This window comes from Chiloscyllium punctatum, chromosome 2, assembly GCF_047496795.1.
Source record: "Chiloscyllium punctatum isolate Juve2018m chromosome 2, sChiPun1.3, whole genome shotgun sequence".
NCBI lineage: Eukaryota > Metazoa > Chordata > Chondrichthyes > Orectolobiformes > Hemiscylliidae > Chiloscyllium > Chiloscyllium punctatum.
The window spans coordinates 88250478-88269018 of NC_092740.1; the positions used below are offsets into that span (position 1 = coordinate 88250478).

General features: G+C 39.1%; 1 protein-coding gene across 3 annotated transcripts in view; it reads left to right on the forward strand.

The window, feature by feature from the left end:
- The window catches only part of LOC140486332 (phosphoserine aminotransferase-like), a 168693-nt gene that overhangs the window by 53606 nt on the left and 96546 nt on the right, over nucleotides 1-18541 (forward strand). For 2 of the 3 annotated variants that reach the window (XM_072585328.1, XM_072585336.1), the window contains 5 exons: nucleotides 6689-6818; nucleotides 8987-9043; nucleotides 12471-12617; nucleotides 13340-13417; nucleotides 17232-17398. In XM_072585328.1, coding sequence (XP_072441429.1) covers nucleotides 9038-9043; nucleotides 12471-12617; nucleotides 13340-13417; nucleotides 17232-17398 — 398 coding nt within the window. In that variant the 5' untranslated portion in view covers nucleotides 6689-6818; nucleotides 8987-9037. Of the gene's footprint in view, nucleotides 1-3882; nucleotides 3901-6688; nucleotides 6819-8986; nucleotides 9044-12470; nucleotides 12618-13339; nucleotides 13418-17231; nucleotides 17399-18541 lie in introns of all 3 variants that reach the window. The other variant, XM_072585318.1, reaches the window with a different exon arrangement.

Here is an 18541-nt window from a genome sequence, read left to right on the forward strand (position 1 = left end):
TGCCTCCGCATTTTCTCCAAAAGCCTACCATGTGAAACCTTACCAAAGGCTTTAGTTAAGTCCATGTACACCACCTCAACTGTCCTACCCTCATCCACATGCTTGGTCACCTTCTCAAAAAACTCAGAGGTTTGTGAGACATGACCTGCCCTTGACGAAACCATGTTGACTATCTCCAATCAAATTGTCGCTTGCTAGATGATTATAAATCCTATCTCTTATAATCCTTTCCAAAACTTTTCCTAGAACAGACGTAAGGCTCACAGGTCTGTAATTACATAGGTCATCTCTACCATTCTTCTTGAATAAGGGCGCAACATTTGCAATCCTCCAGTCCTCGAGTACTAAACCTGTAGACAATGACAACTCATAAAGATCAAGGCCAAAGGCTCCGCCATCTTCTCCATAGCTTCCCAGAGAATCCTTAGATAAATCCCATCCAGCCCAGGGTACATATCTACTTTCACACCTTCTAGAATTGACTGACTGACTGTGTGGAGTTTGCACGTTCTCCCCGTGTCTGCGTGGGTTTCCTCCGGGTGCTCCGGTTTCCTCCCACAGTCCAAAGATGTGCAGGTCAGGTGAATTGGCCATGCTAAATTGCCCGTAGTGTTAGGTAAGTGGTAGATGTAGATGTAGGGGTATGGGTGGGTTACGCTTCGGCGGGGCGGTGTGGACTTGTTGGGCCGAAGGGCCTGTTTCCACACTGTAACTAATCTAATCTAATCTAATCTAATCTAATCTAACCTCAATCCTTTCTAGTCTAGTAGCCTGTATCTTCGTCTCCTCCTCAACAATATTCTCCTTTTCCTGTGTGAAAACAGATGAGAAATATTCGCTTAGCACCTCTCCAATCTCCACAGGGTTCACACATAACTTCCCATTTCTGTCTTTGACTGGCCCTATTCCTACCCTAGTCATCCTTTTATTCCTCACATTCGTATAGAAAGCTTTAATGTTCTTCTTTATTCTACCTGCTAAATACTGCTCATGTCCACTCCTTGCTCTTCTTAACTCTCTCTTTAAATCTTTCCTAGCTAATTTATAACTCTCCATTGCCTCATCTGAACCATCTCGTCTCAACGTCACATAAGCCTCTCTCTTCTGCTTAACAAGAGATACCATTGCTTTCGTCAACCACGGTTCCCTTACCTTCTCAGTTCCTCCCTAACTGACAGGGACATACCTATCAAGGACATGCAATATCTGTTCCCTAAACTAGCTCCACATTTTGATTGTTCCCATTCCCTGCATTTTGCTACCCCATTCTATGTCTCCTAAGTCTTGACAAATTGCATTATAATTGCCCTTCCCCCATCTATAACTCCTGCCCTGTGGCATGTACCTAACCCTTTCCATCGTTAAACTAAACATAGTCGAATTATGGTTACTCTTTCTAAAGTGCTCACCTACCACGAAATCAAATACCTGGCCTGGTTCATTACCAAGTACTAGATCCAGTATGGCCTCCCCTCTTGTCGGCTCTTTGACATATTGTGTCAGGAAGCCGTCCTGCACACATTGGACAAAAACTGATCCATCCGACGTACTATAGTTATAGCATTTCCAGTCAATGTTGGCGAAGTTAAAGTCCCCCATAACGGCCACCATGATCACTACAGATGATCAGTAAAGTGATGCAAAGTATCATTAACAGTGCTATCAAGCAGCACTTGCTTAACAATAACGTGCTCACTGATACTTGGCTTGGGTTCCGCCGGGGCACTCATCTCCTGACCTCATTATAGCCTTGGTTCAAACATGGACAAAAGAGTTGGATTCCAGAAGTGAAGTGAGAATAACTGCCCTTGAAATCGAAGATGCATTTGACTGGTTGTTGCATCAAGGAGCCCAAGCAAAACTGGTAAAATTTTCCGCTGGTTGGTATCTTACCTGGTGCATAGCAAGATGATTGCAATTGTTGGAGGTCCGTCATCCCAGTTCCAGACATCTCTGCAGGTGTTCCCCAGAGTAGTATCTGGGGCCCAACCATTATTAACAGCTTCAACAATGACATTCCCTTCATCATAAGATCTGAAACTGGTAAGTTGCTGATGACTGTGTAACTTTCAGCACTGTTCACAATTTCTCAGATACCAAAGCTATCCATGTCCAAATGCAGCATCACCTGGACAATTTCCAGGCTTGGGCTGAAAAGTGGCAAGTAACATTAAGCCAAACAAATTTCAGGCAATTATCATCTTCAATAAGAGACAATCAAATGATCACCCCTTGGCATGCAGTGGCATTACCATCACTGAATCCCCCAATGTCAACATCTTGGGAGTTAAATTGACCAGAAACTAAAATGTATTATCCAAGTAAATATGGTTGTTAGAAGAGCAGGTGAGAGGCTAGGAATCCTATAGTGAGTGTCTCACCTCCTGATTCCCCTAAAGCCTGTCCACTACCTGCATGGTTCAAGTGAGGAGTGTGATGGATGAGTGTCCCTCTAACAATGTTCATCGGTATCTTACAGATATTTTGCACATCACTGCACCCAGCACTGCAATATATTCAAAACAAGTGCCACTTCTGATGCCTTTTATTTCCTGAAGCTGGCATTTAGTGTGTCACCTTTCAACTTTTCGTGGCAGAACCTTCCAACATCTCCATTTCTGTGGCATTCATGTCGAGCAAATACTTCAGAGATCATCGCTACACCAGTCTTTTTGACAAGGAAAAGATTATTCTTGTGAATGACTGGTTCAGATTCTTCATTTGACCTAGTTTAAGTGCCTTACCTCTTAGTCTTGACTTCTCAAAGCCCATCTCTTCAGCCAAGGTTTTAGTTACATCAATCCAATTTATAAAAAACATTATTTTTGTCTTGCAATGTCTTGATGTTTTAAAGGTGCAATATAAGCAAGTTTTAAAGTGCTGAAGGTGCAATAGTACACAAATACATTGTTCAACATAAATTGCTGGAAAAACTTAGCAGGTCTAACAGCATTTATGGAGAGAAAGCAGACTTAATGTTTTGAGGTTAGTGATCCTTCTGCAGATTGAGGGGTCAAGAATGTGCATGTCGCGATATACGGCACTGAGTATAGATTCAGAATACAGCAACGGCAGCTGACTGAGAAGCATTGTACATTATGGAGATACCTGCAACCCTGGGTGGATTCAAAACATGAAGAATGAAATTTAACTTGGAATCCATATGGGATGTGAGACTGAGAAATGTGATGTAGCTGTGGAAGCGAGTTTTGATAAATACCCTGTCAAATATCAAGAGCAACATTGAAAATAATGACAAGTGAATAAGAAAATAGATTAGAACTGAAATTGTTTTGGAGAGAAGTGCAGAACATCTTCAAGGTGGGCATATGAGAAAGACAGATGGTAGTGAGTTAAACACTGAAAAACAAATAACTGAGGATGCTGGAAATCAGAAACAAAGGCAAAATCAGAAATTGCTGAGAAAACTCAGGAAATTATTTTGGGGAAGGGTCCCTGGACTTGCAACCTTAACTTTGCTTTCCGTCCACGGAAGCTGCCAGACCTGTTTGTAAACTTCTCTTCATTTTAAGGAAACAAGTTCCTTTTGTCTTCACCGAAGGGTCTGTTTCCATGCTGCACACCTCTATGACTATGACTCTATTGTTGGCTGCATTTTCCTGGACTGTGCACAAAAATTTCTGAATTTCTGTCACATAAAAATATGTCAAATATATAACTAAAATTGTTGGTCTCTGGAAAGCCCTCTCTTTTCTCAATGTGAATGCTAAATTTGGTTTCACTCTTATGTATGTTTGGACGTCTTTACTAGCTTTTATGCATCCAGAATTAATCAGCATATGAGTAGATGTAAGTTGATGCATGCTGTTTTTTCAGAGCTTAATGTTATTGAAATTATTTCTGTTTCTTTTAATGCTGCAGTTATATGGAAGTATTGTGGTAAGGAAATAGTATGTGGTGGTAGTTGTTGCATTTGTGGTATTCTTTTCCATTAAATATTAGTGATTGCAGTCTAGCAGTTGAATGCAATATTTCTTACAGTTACCTGTAAAACAATCCTATTTAGCAAAATTTCCTTCTTCATTGAACAATAATGTCCTGGCTACGGTGCAGTATCCAAGTTAAACCTATTGTGAATACTCAATAGCAAGGTGGTTCCCTTGACAGTTATAAGATCAGAGGTTTACTTGTTTGCTGCTGTTTCTGTTGTTCTGAAGCTGAATTTTGTTTGTTTCTTTCCTGCCTGATTGATGACTATCAGAGTTTGTTAAGCAAGAACTCCAAATATGTATCTATGTGCTTGAGCAGAGGAATTGCCCAAAAGCTCAGAAATTAAATGCCCATAGAATCATTAGTGATAATTTATTCTGTAGATAGACAGGTAGGTCTGCAAAGAACCTAGAGGATTTTTTCAGCATTTTATGCATGAATTATCTTTGTCTTTCTGAATTTGCTTTCTCATCTTATTCATATTTGATATAAGTATGAGATGACTGTTGCCAGTTTATTTCATTCCAAATCCAGATGTTACCTTCATTTGAAGAGTAATAGATTTACAATGTAAATAGGACTTTAAACTAAATAATTTGGGAGATGGGTTCAGTGCATGGAAAAATTAAAAAATCAAAGGTAAAGGAGAAGGTATGATTGCAGGTTTGTGTTGGGGCTGATTGTTACCATAAAAGGTAGGGATAGAATTTGTGAATATGATATTGTACCAAGAAACCATAAAAGTATAGAGAATTTCAATAAGGGAACAAATTTAAAGGTTTTATATCTTAATGCGTGAAGCATTTGAAGTAAGGTAGCACAAGTCGACGTAAATGAATATCTCATAGCCATTATGGAAACATGATTGCAAAACTGGAAATGTAACATTCAAGGATAGTTGACTTTTTGAAAAGATAGGAAGGTGGTTGGGTGGCATTATTAATAAATAATCAAATGAGGACAGTTGCAAGAGATGATCTTGGCTTGGATGATGTAGAGTCCACTTGGCCGAAGATAAAAATCAGCAAGGGAGAAAAGACCTTGGCAGGAGTAGTGTACAGTACTAAACTGTAGCCACTCTGTAGGAAAGGCTATAAATAATGTGAGCGTGTAAAAAGAACCGAACAATAATTATGGGTTACTTTAATCTTCATTTAGTTGAGTTACTCAAATTGGAAAGGGTTGCTTCAACAATGGAATCATAAAGTGCATTAGGGATAGCTTCCGAGAGCAATATGCTGTGGAGCCAACCAGGGAGCAGGCTATCTTACATCTGGTAATAGCTAAATCACGAAACCACTTTCTATGATAATTTTCTATGAATTTAAATCTTATATTTCTTTTGGTTTAAATTTATAGTTGACGACAAATAGAGGAAAATATTTAATAAATATGGGAGAAAATAATGTTTTGGACGAGGCCAGACCATTCAAAACATTGTTAAACAGGTAGCCCAGACCATAACTTTGCAATTTGTTTCGGTGAGTGTACAACGAAAATTACCCAGAGTAAGTTAGCAAGGTTGACTACCAGGTAAAACAGACAAAAAAAATGTATTCACAAAATTACACTATGAAACACAAAGAACAGTGGCACGGTGGCTCAGTGGTTAGCACTGCTGCCTCACAGTGCCAAGAATCTGGGTTCGATTTCCCCTCCTTGTCTGTGTGGAGTTTGCACATTCTCCCCGTGTCTGCATGAGTTTCCTTCGGGTGCTCCGGTTTCATCCTACACTCCAAAGCTGTGCAGGCCAGGTGAATTGGCTGTGCTAAATTGCCTATACTGTTAAATGAAGTAGTCAGGAGTAAGTATAGAGTAAAGGAATGGGTCTGGGTGGGTTACTCTTCAGAGGGTGGTGTGGACTTGTTGGGCCGAAGGGCCTGTTTCATACTGTAGGGAATTTTAAAAAAAACCTCTACAGAACTCCTTTTATCCAAACTAGACTTAGTTATGCTGTTCCGAATACACACAACAGTCCCAATAAACAAACCTCCTTAGAAACCAGTATAAATGAATGGAACAGATGCTTACAGGTTAAAGTTCGAAGGGCACAGAGAGAGAGAGTTTGTTTACACACAGCTCACTGTTCAACTCCCAACTAGTTCTGGACTGAATTAAACTGCTCAGCCACGGAGCTGACCACTCCCCTTTCATTATACAGGTCACTTCTAAAACGTGACCACTTTGGCCTGAAGTCTCATCTATTTACATCTAAACAAAAAGGCCTTTCAATACCCTTTAATCTCTGTACCAAACCAGACTAATTGACACCGAGAGCGGTTTATTACCCCTCTGAAAGAAACCAAGAACACAGTATCCTTGAGAAAAGGAACAGCTTTTAGAAAAAAAGAAACCAGCTTTGTGACGATAATATATCAAAATGATATGATACATGGAGAAAGGTGCAAATTTGAAACACATTAACAACCAAATGGGCTTAAAGTTTCACTACATAAAAATTCACAATTAAACATCTTCAAAACTAGTAACACTTCCTTTCCTGTATTGGTAGAGAATTAGAATGTAGAATCAAATCTATAAATCATGTGGTCCCAGAATCAGAGCACAATATTTTAGTCCAATCTCCAATCTATCTGCCCTTTGAATTTAGCTCCCATTTGGAGTAAAGGAGTACTAATTCATTAATGTGATTTGTTTACATAATGACATTGCTTTGTTAGGCATGCCAGTAAAATTCAGTTGCTCGACAAATTGTAAATGTTATCTGTCACTTTAGGTACAAAGACGTTTACAGAGAATGGCAAGAAAAGAGCTCCTAGTTCTTCAGATTTTAACCCAGAACCACTGCCACCAGGTTCAGAGGGGTATGTACCGTGGCGTACTGCTGCACGTGCTAACCGATTCAGGTAACTTTTTCAAAATGTACCTTCATTTTTATGGTCTTTTTCTCGTTTGTATTAGATCCTCAAAACAAAATTCCTTGAGCTTTATCAGATTAGATGATGTTCCATATGTTTGTGCGTTTGGTTAGTGCTTAGTTGTATGGACAATGGACAGTCCTCAAGTTAGAATCAAGATTTGAATGGTGCTTGAAATGCATAGCTGGTCAGGCAGCATCTGAGGAGCAGGAAACTTGACGTTTCGGGCAGGAGCCCTTCATCAGGAACGATGAAAGACTCCTGCCCAAAACGTCAATTTTCCTGCTCCTCGGATGCTACCTGACCTGCTGTGCATTTCCAGCACTACTCTAATCTCCAGCTTCTGCGGTCCTCACTTTTGCCTAGTCCTCAAGTTAAATCAATGGAAATTAGATTTTTCTCATCTTTTATTTCTGTTCCTTTCAATAGTTACCCCGATGATCTGGATCTTAAAAAAAAATCTCATACTCAATTTGAGTTTTTTGCTAAGACATCAGAGCTTTTGTCACTTTGGATAACCAGTATTAACACTAAGGAGACTTGGGTTACCCAATTTGCCAGACATGCAACAATAAATTGCATTAATATTGTGCTTTTTAATGTAGACAAAACTTCCCAACACCTCTTAGCATTAAAATAAACTAAAACTAAAATAGTTAAAGTCCAAAAAAAAAATTAAGGGTACACAAATCATTATCCTAGAGTTGAGTTTTAAGTAGTGTCTACAAAAGATGTGGAGGGACAGAGGTTTAGGGAGAAGATTGGAGAGTGTAGGACCTGGATGAGTAAAGGCACAACTGCTTAGTGGGTGGATAATGCATAAGGGGCTAGAGTGGAATTCTGCAGAAAGTTGAATGTTGCATAACCATTCATGGAATTTGGATATTGCTGGCTGTACCAGTATTTGTTGCCCTTGAGAAGGTGGTGATGAGTTTCCATTAAGGAGGATACTGGAGTCATAAAGGAGAAAACCTGGAACTAAAGAATGACATAAAGAAAATAACACGCTTCCTTTGTAAATAAGATTGGACATACCAAATCCAATTGCTAAAAGTTAAATGGAAAATTAATTATGGTAGGAGGAATGTCTAAGAAGGAATGGAGGTAGATGCTGAAACAATAACAGTAGTGCAAAGAGAATATGTTCCTTCTAATGTAATAAGGGAGTGATTGCTCAGAACAGTCATGAAGATTCTTTTTTGAATGTTGATGAGGAGAATCAGACCACTAGGGGTTCTGAGTATTTTATCTCAAAAAGGTGAGATGGTTCTTTTTACTTTGAATTAGGGAGACAGTTTTTGAAAATGTAAATAAGAAGTATCAAGGTGAAGAAAACAAGGCTGATGCCTTTAGTCCATCTTTCTTCAGTAGAAGTGTAACAAATAGATTCAGTATTAGAGAGATTATACCAAACATCCTGCTTTTATTTGAGTAACAAAGTTTTCGTGTGGAAATGTACACCACCTCAAATACCAGCTAACGAGGAATGGGAATTGTTCCATCAACTGGTCTTTCCATCTGTGTATTGTAATGGAATTTTACAAGTGGATTCATTACTACTGCTGTAGTACTTGTTCACATATTGAGATATAGCTGTGATTCATATTTCTATGTCAGACACATTATCACATTATCAAAGCTTACCATTGAAGTTTGTCTAGTATTAAGCAGTTATGTTTTGAATTATGTCACAACATATATTTACAGCTATTAAGAAAGTTATTTTGCAGATGAAGGAAATATATACAGTCCTACTAAGTTGTACAAACTTTAAGGATTCATGATCACCACCTGGCCTGCATTTAGTTAGCTGATCTCATTAGGATCAACACTTCATGTTTTGATGTTAAGCACAGCATTTTGCAAAAGGATCATTGTCAAATAATTACTGCAAATATACACACCTCTGGATATCAGATAGGAGTAGTTGGTGACAGCTCATTGGCTATTAATATTTGATTTCTAGGCTTTTTCCATTTTAAAAAAAACTGGTTGATTAAGTAGGACATGCTGACTTGCTAGTCTCCATGGCTGAAAGAACTGGTTTCAGAAGAGATATAGATGATTTGCTATTGATTAGTTAATTTGAAATTGGTGTGTTAAGTAAATTTGGTTACAGGATTAGTAATTGATGGTATTGATCTTATTATTAACAGGAATTTTCACCTAGATTCGTCACACCAAAATAGGGATGTACAGGTAAAGGCATGATGGTAAATCATAGCAGTTCTTGTTTTTTAACTGTTTTAAAGCTGCTGTTGTGTTTCAAGTTACAATTTCAAATCCAGATGAAACTGAACAAAACTGACTACACAAACAGAATGCTGCAACTCGTATGTATGATACCATTGACGCATATCTATTTGTGTAATTGCTATTTTGCATTTAAAAATGATCAATGTATAAAGTACTTTCCAATTGCAATGCATAGCATTCTGTAGAGAAGATTTGTAGCTCAGGTTGAGGTTCTGGATGTAGGTTTGCTTGCTGAGCCGGAAGATTCGTTTTCAGATGTTTCGTCACCATACTAGGTGACATCTTAAGTGGGGTTCTGAATGAAGCAGTGGTGGTGTAGCCCGCTTTCTATTTATCTGCTTGAGTTTCCTAGGGGCAGTGATGTCATTGCCTGTTCTTTTTTTCAGGGGGTGGTAAATGGGATCTGAGTCAATGTGCTTGTTGATAGAGTTCCGATTGGAATGCCATGTTTCCTTAACCATTACCATCAAGTTAGGAAATCATCCTTGGTTCAATAGAGAGTGCAGGAGGGGATGCTAGAGCAGCACCAGACATGCTTATAAATGAGGTGTCAACCTAGTGAAACTACCAACCAGGACTACCTGCATACCAAACCGCATAAGCAACAAATGATAGGCAGAGCTAAGCAATCCCACAACCAATGGATCAGATCTAAACTCTGCAGTCCTACCACATCCAGTTGTGAATTGTAGTGGACAATTGAACAGTTCACTGGAGGAGGAAATTGCACAAATATCCTTACATACAGATGAGGAAGGACACCACTTTGACTGGGACAACACATCTATCTTAGGACAAGACAAACAGACACGTGCACGGGAATTCCTAGAAGCATGGCGTTCCAACTGGAACTCTATCAACAAACACATTGACTTGGATCCCATTTACCGCCCCTAAGAAAAAGAACAGGAAATGATGTCACCACAGGAGACTCAAATATATAAATAGAAAGCGGGCTACACCACCTGTGTTTCATTCGGAAGCTCACTGAAGATGTTACCTAGTATGGTGATGCAACGTCTGAAAATGAACCTTCCAGCTCAGCAAGCAAACCTATATCCAGGTAATGTTTGACTTCAACAAGTTTCTAATTAGAATCACCAGAGATATGATACCAAATAAGTTGTTGAAGCTGCAGGCTGACAAGTCCTGGTGGGCTTCATCCTAGAGTCTCAAAGCAAGTGGTTAGTGAGATAGTTGACACATTGTTTTTAATTTTCCGAAACTCCCTTGATTAGGGGAATGTCTAATTAGCTTGTATAATAACAAATATAACTCATTTATTCAGAAAGTTACAGAAAGCAGGAAATTATAGGGTAGTTAGCCAGGCATCATTGGGATGCTATTTGAAGGGATTAAACATGTTGTAGAAGATAGTCAGGCAGAGCCACTGTGATTTTGTGAAAGGGAAATCATCTTCAACCAATCTATTGGATTTCCTTGAGAAAGGAACACTTGATATAGATAAAGGGAAGTACTTCAGTTAGATTTCCAGAAAGCATTTGATAAAGTGCCACAGAAAACAAAAGAACAAATAAAACTGTGGCTCTTTACTTCCTTGAACACCAATCTAACAAGTCCCTATCCAGCACCATGATCTTCTACACAATGAAAATCTTGTCTTTAAAATCCTATTGTTTCACCCAGATAAAAGATATTGCTTTGGGAACCGAGTGGGTCTCGGTTGTGTCTTTTTTTATATGATAAGTTAGCGCGATTTGTTCCAGACTTAGTTGCATGCTTTCCAGAATCATTTTGTTGTTATATTGGTGATTGTCAACCCAGTTTTCTGCTTTTGTAATTAACATTGCTTGAGATTTCAACCCTCACCCTTTTTTTTATGTTGTATTTTCTTTCCTTCCTTAGCTGTCTATCCCCAGAAATTGATTATTCATATTTATATAATGTCAATTGACTACCTGTCACAACTGCATTTTTGTTTTGTTTGTTCATGGGATAAGGATGTTATTGACGGTAGGCCAAAAAAGTTTGTGCATGCCTAATGGCCCTTAAGATAGTAGTAGCCTTCTTGGACTGCTGCAGCTCATGTTGTTCAGAAGAGAATTCTAAGGTATTGACTCAGTGATAATTAAGGGGCAGTGATAAAGTTTCAAGTCAGGATGTTGTGTGCCTTGTAGGGGAACTTGCAGCTGCTGGTGTTCCCATGTATCCATTGCGGTCTTCAAAGATAGTAGAAGGTTGGGGGTTTTGAAGGTGCTGTTGAAAAACTGCAGTGAGTTGCTGCAGTACACCTTGCAGATGATGCATACGTTCTACACAGAAAGATTTATAATTCTTTCCATCCTCCTTGCTACTTTCTCCGCTCAGTTCATCATCTTCCACACAAGACTTTTTAAGTGTCCTTTCCAGAGGCAAAAGGACATTCCTCCTTGTCTCACCAATCACCCAGTTTTTTACCATCTCAATCTCTGCCTGATCACCAAATGCATCTCCCATTCAACAATCCAAAGGGACCATTTTCTCAATGGCACTTATTACCTGCTTTGCTTGTCCAGCCTCTGATGAAAGTAACAGAGAACTGATATACTAACAGACTTTGCTGGCAAGACTGCAATTTACACTTATTCCTAATTAATATGCTATCTTTCCAGTTTCTTTTTCTTCTATTTGGTTTGATTTTCTTCTGTATTATTCGTATTGGGTGAATCACATTTTTCTTTCATCACTTTAACCTCTATTCAAAAGGAAGGTCAGTTTTAATTGTTCCACTTTTACATATCTAGTCATTATTTTAATTATTGGTTTGATTATGACAGGGTAAATATGATCTGTTATCTTGCCAGCGTTTACAGTTGTTGCTAATCTTCTTTGATCTTGTGTTCACTAAAATGTTTGTCTTTGTACTAGGAAAAAACAGCATGACATAACTTGAGTCAAGGATAATCACAGTACATTTCACTTTGTCTTTAACATTACTTAATTACAACCTTGGCTATTAAAAGCCAGCAAAGAGAATCTTTGTTGATTTGGAATGGATTTGATTGAAGGTTAGAGGGATGGTTCTGTTTATAACTGTTGTATTACGCTGTATCGTAATTTGACATTTCTTAAAGCAGAATTTGTTTCCTCACCTTTCCCACTTATTGGGCTGAAATGAAGTGCTGAAGCAAAATATTTGAAAGTTTAAAATGTTTGTACAGATATGTAGTTTTTCTACATCAATTAATATTTCAGAATGAGATGGGTGATGAACAATGTCACCATTCTACTTTTGTTACCTGAGTTTAAATCGACCCAGTCTGAAAAAAAATTGTTCGAAATAAAAATCAGAATTTAGGTCCTCCACCATTATCACCTATACTTTAGTGATGTATTATAGAAATAATGACTTCCAATAAAATGAATGTTTAGTTTTGATTGCAGGCAAGTAATCCAGTGAAGATCACGTTGGAGAGTGGATCATCTTCAGAAACTGAAGCGGTGATCTGTACTTCTAAGGCAGAAATGCAGATGAATGATATGGAAAACTCATACGAGACATTCAAAACCAAGCAGTATAAACAATTAAAGGTAATACTGCATGTGAAAATGAGAATGTAAGAATTAATGTATTTAAACATACACTTTTTAGATATTAAAATTACTTATTTTTAAATTGAATACAAGAAAAATATTTACCAACTGTCGTTTATATAATGTAGAGCTTTGGTAATGCCTTTCAATAACAAACTAAAATTTGGAACCCAGCATATTTATAGATTAAGAGACCAATTTTGCAGCTCTTAAACATTAACACAGAAATTTGCTACTATAATTGTTGGAAAGAGTAAGCCCACTCAATAACTCGGATGCATTGTGTATTTATTTTAAATCTTTTAGTTGTACTAAATACATCAAATTAGGATATTAAAGTCAAATAAGTTTAGCCTTGTGTGTAAATTAAGGACTATGTAAATTAAGTAAATGTAAGATCGTACAACTAAAGTGACTGAGATACAGTGGGTGTCTCTTGAGTACAAATGAATTGTCTACCCTTCTTAGTACACTTATGCTTTGAAGGTGTAGGCCCATATTATGTGTCTTCGGTATCGACCTGTAAGGCAACCCAGCATTCCATCTTACTGTTTGAATTCTCACCTTCCATTGATGTCTTCGAAACAAAATCATTTCGTCTCAACTAATGGACTTTAATATCTGTAATCATCATACGTTCCTTGAACTTTATAAACTAGATCAATAACGAGCTCTTTAGTTTGCCAAGTATCCATTTCTGTTGTCTAACACTTTTACAGGTGGAACTAAAAGAATGTCGACTAAGACTGGAAGAAGAAATTAGAGCACGGACAAAGGCTGATGCTCGTTTGATGGAGGTAATGGTGAACCAAGGTGCTTTTTTTCTGTATTATTCTGTCATCCTCTGTATGCCTTGCAATTAATTTATGTTCATCTTGTTGAATGAGAAATTGGAACTTGCTTTTTGCCTTAATTACTAAATCATTAATTGGCCTTGCAAAACTGTATAGATATTTTTAATCAACTTGCTACAGATGTGCAATATTACACACCTCTGCAACAGGTGGAACTTGAACTCAGGCCTTCTGATTCAGAGGTAGGGAGACTACCACTGCCAGAGAACGCTAAGATGAGAAATATAATCAGCAGGCCTCGATCCAGATGAGGCAGCAAATGAATTTGAAATCCATGACCTTAATTTACTTAGTCATGACTACCAAAACTATATATAAATAATGAATGAACATTGTGAGCAGGTGAAGTTTACGAAAATTGACCGTAACTTCTCCATTTGTAGCATGATGCCTTCATATTGCCTCACATTTCATCGAGCTAGAACTGTGTGATGAACCCTGTTCAACTCATCTAAGCAGAATCAAGCGACAGTTATAGGCGTGTCTTCATAATATTCAGTCCACAGTTGCATGTGTCTTATTAGTATTCAGTCTATAGTTCAGATTTTTAATTTCATTTCTTTGTATTTGAATCTAAAAAGTGTAATATTATTACTTAATTTTATTTGTAAACTAATGAAACTTACTTTACAATTCTCAGCAATAGTTTTTATTTCTGTCCATATGTCCAGGATTATATCACTGTTACTCCATACAGACAATGACAATCTGACTAGAAGACTGAAATTGGTCAATTGGATGCTAAAATCAGTTATACTTCCTCAGCTGCTTGAGGAAAAGAGCTCTTCACATTTATTTGATTGTACTTTTATGTCTTCGTTTTAAATATTATTTGCAAAGTTTACATATGTGAACAAATCACAACATGTAAAAAATTATATTACCAGACTCATGGTTATAATGGAGAAAGTGAGGACTGCAGATGCTGGAACTCAGAGTCGAGTGTAGTGCTGGAAAAGCACAGCAGGTTAGGTAGCATTTGAGGAGTAGGAGAATCGATGTTTTGGCATAAGCCCTTCATTAGGAATGAGGCTTGTGGGTCCCCGATGTAGAGGAGAACACAGCAGGTGCAACAGTTGCAGTAGCTGACATTGGTAGAGGTACAGGCACATTTCTGATGGATGTGAATGGATCCCTTGGGGCCTTGGATGGCAGTGAGAGGACTGGTGTGGGCACAAGTTTTGCACTACCTGTGGTGGCAGTGAATGGTGCCAGGAGTGGAGTGTGGGCTGGTGGGTGGTGTGGACCTGACAAGGGAGTCGTGGAGGGAATGGCCTTTTCAGAACACTGATAGGGATGGGGAGGGAAATATGTCTCTGGTAATGGGGTCTGTTTGGAGGTGGCGGAAGTATGTGGAGCTTGGTGGGATGGGGGATTGGGGGGGGTGGAAACGTTCTGTCCTTGTTGTGTTGGGAGGTGTTGGGTTCGAGGGCAGTGTTCCGTGAAGTGGAGGAGATGTGCTAGATGGCATCGTCAACCACATGGAAGGGATGTTGCAATCGTGGAAGAAAGAGGCCATCTGGGACTTTGAGGTGGAATTGGTCATCCTGGGAACAAACCCCCCCCCCACCTGTTCCTCCGCTACATCGTTGACTGTATTGGCGCCGCCTTGTGCTCCTATGAGGAGGTTGAACAGTTCATCAACACCTTCCATCCCAACCTCAAATTCACCTGGACCATCTCGGAAATCTCCCTCCCCTTCGTGGACCTCTAGCGACTGACTAACCATAGACATATACTACAAAACCACAGACTCCCACGGCTACCTGGACTACACCTCCTCCCACCCTACCTCTTGTAAAAATGCTATCCCTTATTCCCAATTCTTCCACCTCTGCCGCATCTATTCCCAGGATGACCAATTCAAACTCAAAGTCCTAGATAGCCGCCGCCTTCCACGATCACAACATCTCTTCCTAAGTGGTTAACATTGCCCTCCAGCGTATCTCCTCCACTTCACTCACCACTGCCCTTGAACCCCACCCCTCCCAAAACAACAAGGGTAGAACCCTGGTCCTCACCTTCCACCCCACCAATCTCTGCATACACCGCATCATCCTCTGCCATTTTGCCACCTCCAAACGGACTCCACCACCAGAGATATATTTCCCTCCCCACCCCTATCAGCATTCCAAAATGACCATTCCCTCCGTGACTCCATCATGAGGCCCACACCCCGCTCCTGGCACCTTTCCCTGCCACTGCAGGAAGTGCAAAACCCTCACTTCTGTCCAAGGCCCCAAGGGATCCTTCCACATCCGTCAGAAATTTATCTGTACCTCTACCAATGTCATCTACTAGTCAGCCCTAGGTGGGTCTGTTAACCTGGTACAGTTAGGGAGTTCTGATATAAACAGGAGTGTTGAGGGTTCTGTTTGCTCTAGGAGCCGGCTCTAAGCAAGCTGAGTCAGTGTTTTGTACTATGCACCTGTAAATAAAGTGTGACTTGGTGATGGGATACTGGCCTTTGCGTTGTTATTTCACCTTGCTTCATGACTGGATGTACTTAGCTAGTCTGATTTTTTTTTGTTTATTCTACAAGGTTTGTATGTTTTATTGGCTAAAGTCATAGAGAGAATAATAATGATTGTAACACCTTTTTACAATTGACGTATAATATGCTACTACACTGAGATAGGAGGTCTATGTCACTGACATCGTCTGGAACTGTACGTGCCCGAACCCTAGATTACCCTCATTTGGACTCACTATGAAAGGAATAAGCTATTGTCTCACTTGTTGTGGTGGCGATGTCATAGTCTGACCACAGTCTGTGAAGCAATTTTTCCAGAATTCTCCAGTGGATTTTCCCCTTCCCACTCTGCCGAGGACATGGAGGTCCTGGGCCTCCTTCACCGCCGCTCCCTCACCACCAGATGCCTGGAGGAAGAACGCCTCATCTTCCGCCTTGGAACACTTCAACCCCAGGGCATCAATGTGGACTTCAACAGTTTCCTCATTTCCCCTTCCCCCACCTCATCCTAGTTTCAAACTTCCAGCTCAGCACTGTCTCCTTGATATGTCCGGACTTGTCCGACTTGCCAATCTCCTTTTCCACCTATCCACTCCACCCTCTCCTCCTTGACCTATCACCTTCATCTCCTCCCCCACTCACCCATTGTACTCTATGCTACTCTCTCCCCACCCCCACCCTCCTCTAGCTTATCTCTCCATGCTTCAGGCTCACTGCCTTTATTCCTGATGAAGGGCTTTTGCCCGAAACGTCGATTTCGCTGCTCGTTGGATGCTGCCTGAACTGCTGTGCTCTTCCAGCACCACTAATCCAGTATCTTGTGCTATGTATCCTAGTTTTAGATTCTCCCACAAGTGAAAATGTTCTCTCTGCATCTGCCCCTGTCCACCCCTTCATAATGATTGCCCCTCCAAGATTTAGCCCCATGTGTTCAATCTTTCAACATCGGTTCAAATTACTTTTTTAACATCTGCAAGAAAAAAAGCTGTTCATTGGCTTGTGAATTTTAGAACTTAAAAAATATATTGGGAACATTGGAACTGGTGCTTTACCAATTCACTCCTTTTCTTAAGGATTTAGCTTAGAGTTTGCTTCAGTGCTAACCTCATTACCTGGATCGTATGCATCAACATCAAGGTCCATATGAAGTAAGTTTATACTGTTGACTTCGCTTAAACTTCAAGAGTGAAACAAGTAAATGTTTTGTTAATATTGTGAATCAGAAATAGAATATACTAAGCAATTAATACAAAATAGTTCTTGTGATCTGCTTACCTTTGACAGCTTGAAGTTGAGATTGCCCAGCTTCGAAAAATCAATCTTACTCTGTCTGATGCTCTGCAAGCGCAATCTACCACAAGTACGATCCTTGAGGATGAAGGAGTACTAGAAAGCATTGAAGCCTCTTTCAAGAAATTTCATGCTTTTTTAGATCTCTTAAAAGATGCTGGGTAAGTTGTTGTACATGTCTCTTTCTGTATTTCCTTTCTGCTACATAAAGTTGGCTCAAATTTAAAATGTGTTATATGACCAATAATCTTGTTTGCCGTGGAAATGCATTTCACAAGTGCCTACAATAACATTATGATACATTAATTGGCACAGAAGGCTGAATATTCATAACCCCTGACTAACCTTACGCTTTATAAAAGAAAGTGAGTGTTCTCAAAAGTAGGGTTGAGTATGAACGACTCCATTTTTTATATTCTGACCCTCTATGTACTTGTTTAACATTTTAATAAACTTTAATAATGTGAGATTTGGAATATTCAACTCCACTTTAATTGTGAGACATAAGTCAATTACAATAAAAGACCAATTTGGAGAAAGAATCTCAAGATTGTTTAAATTTGACTAAATGCAGGTCTACTCTTGGTATGAGTATGTTTGAATAAATTTCACATAATTTAACGTTATCAAATAAGTGCAAAAGAAATGATACTTTATAAAAGCAATGGATTTGTCAATTCACAATGGAATTCCACCTCATGGTTTCTGGTTGATTGGCCACACCTCGCCTGTTGCTTTCTGTTCAATGAAGTGTTCCTTCTATCTTCGGTCTTTTGTTCTGTGCACTGTACCAGTAAGTATCATTGCTTATTAATTCTTGCTAACTACTTCCCCCATGTGTGATCAGATGTAGTTTGCAATCTAATTGGCTGGCATGAACATCACATGATCAGTCTCAGATTGGCTAGGTAATGTGTGCCCAACTCCTAATTGGTTTCTTTAAAAGTGATGGTTATCTTACTCATATCACGCCCTGCTTTTTTCTGATTTTATTATTTCAAATGTCGGTCAAATCCTTTTTATGACAGCTTGTACTTATTACCTTACTAACTCCATAGATGTTTAATGTGACACCATTAGAACAATTTGTGTCTATGTGGTGTATGTAAAGTCACATTCTAGTAATTTAATATCATCACAAATGCCTAATTGATACATCCTAGTTCTCAGGAAAATTCTAAAACCTATCAGTATCTTTTGACTGAAAGACTTTTTTGGTGATAATTGACTTCACCATAACTCTGGTGCTTGAAACAGATTTAGCAGAGTAAAGTTGCACCAACATAAAATATATGCAGAGTTTG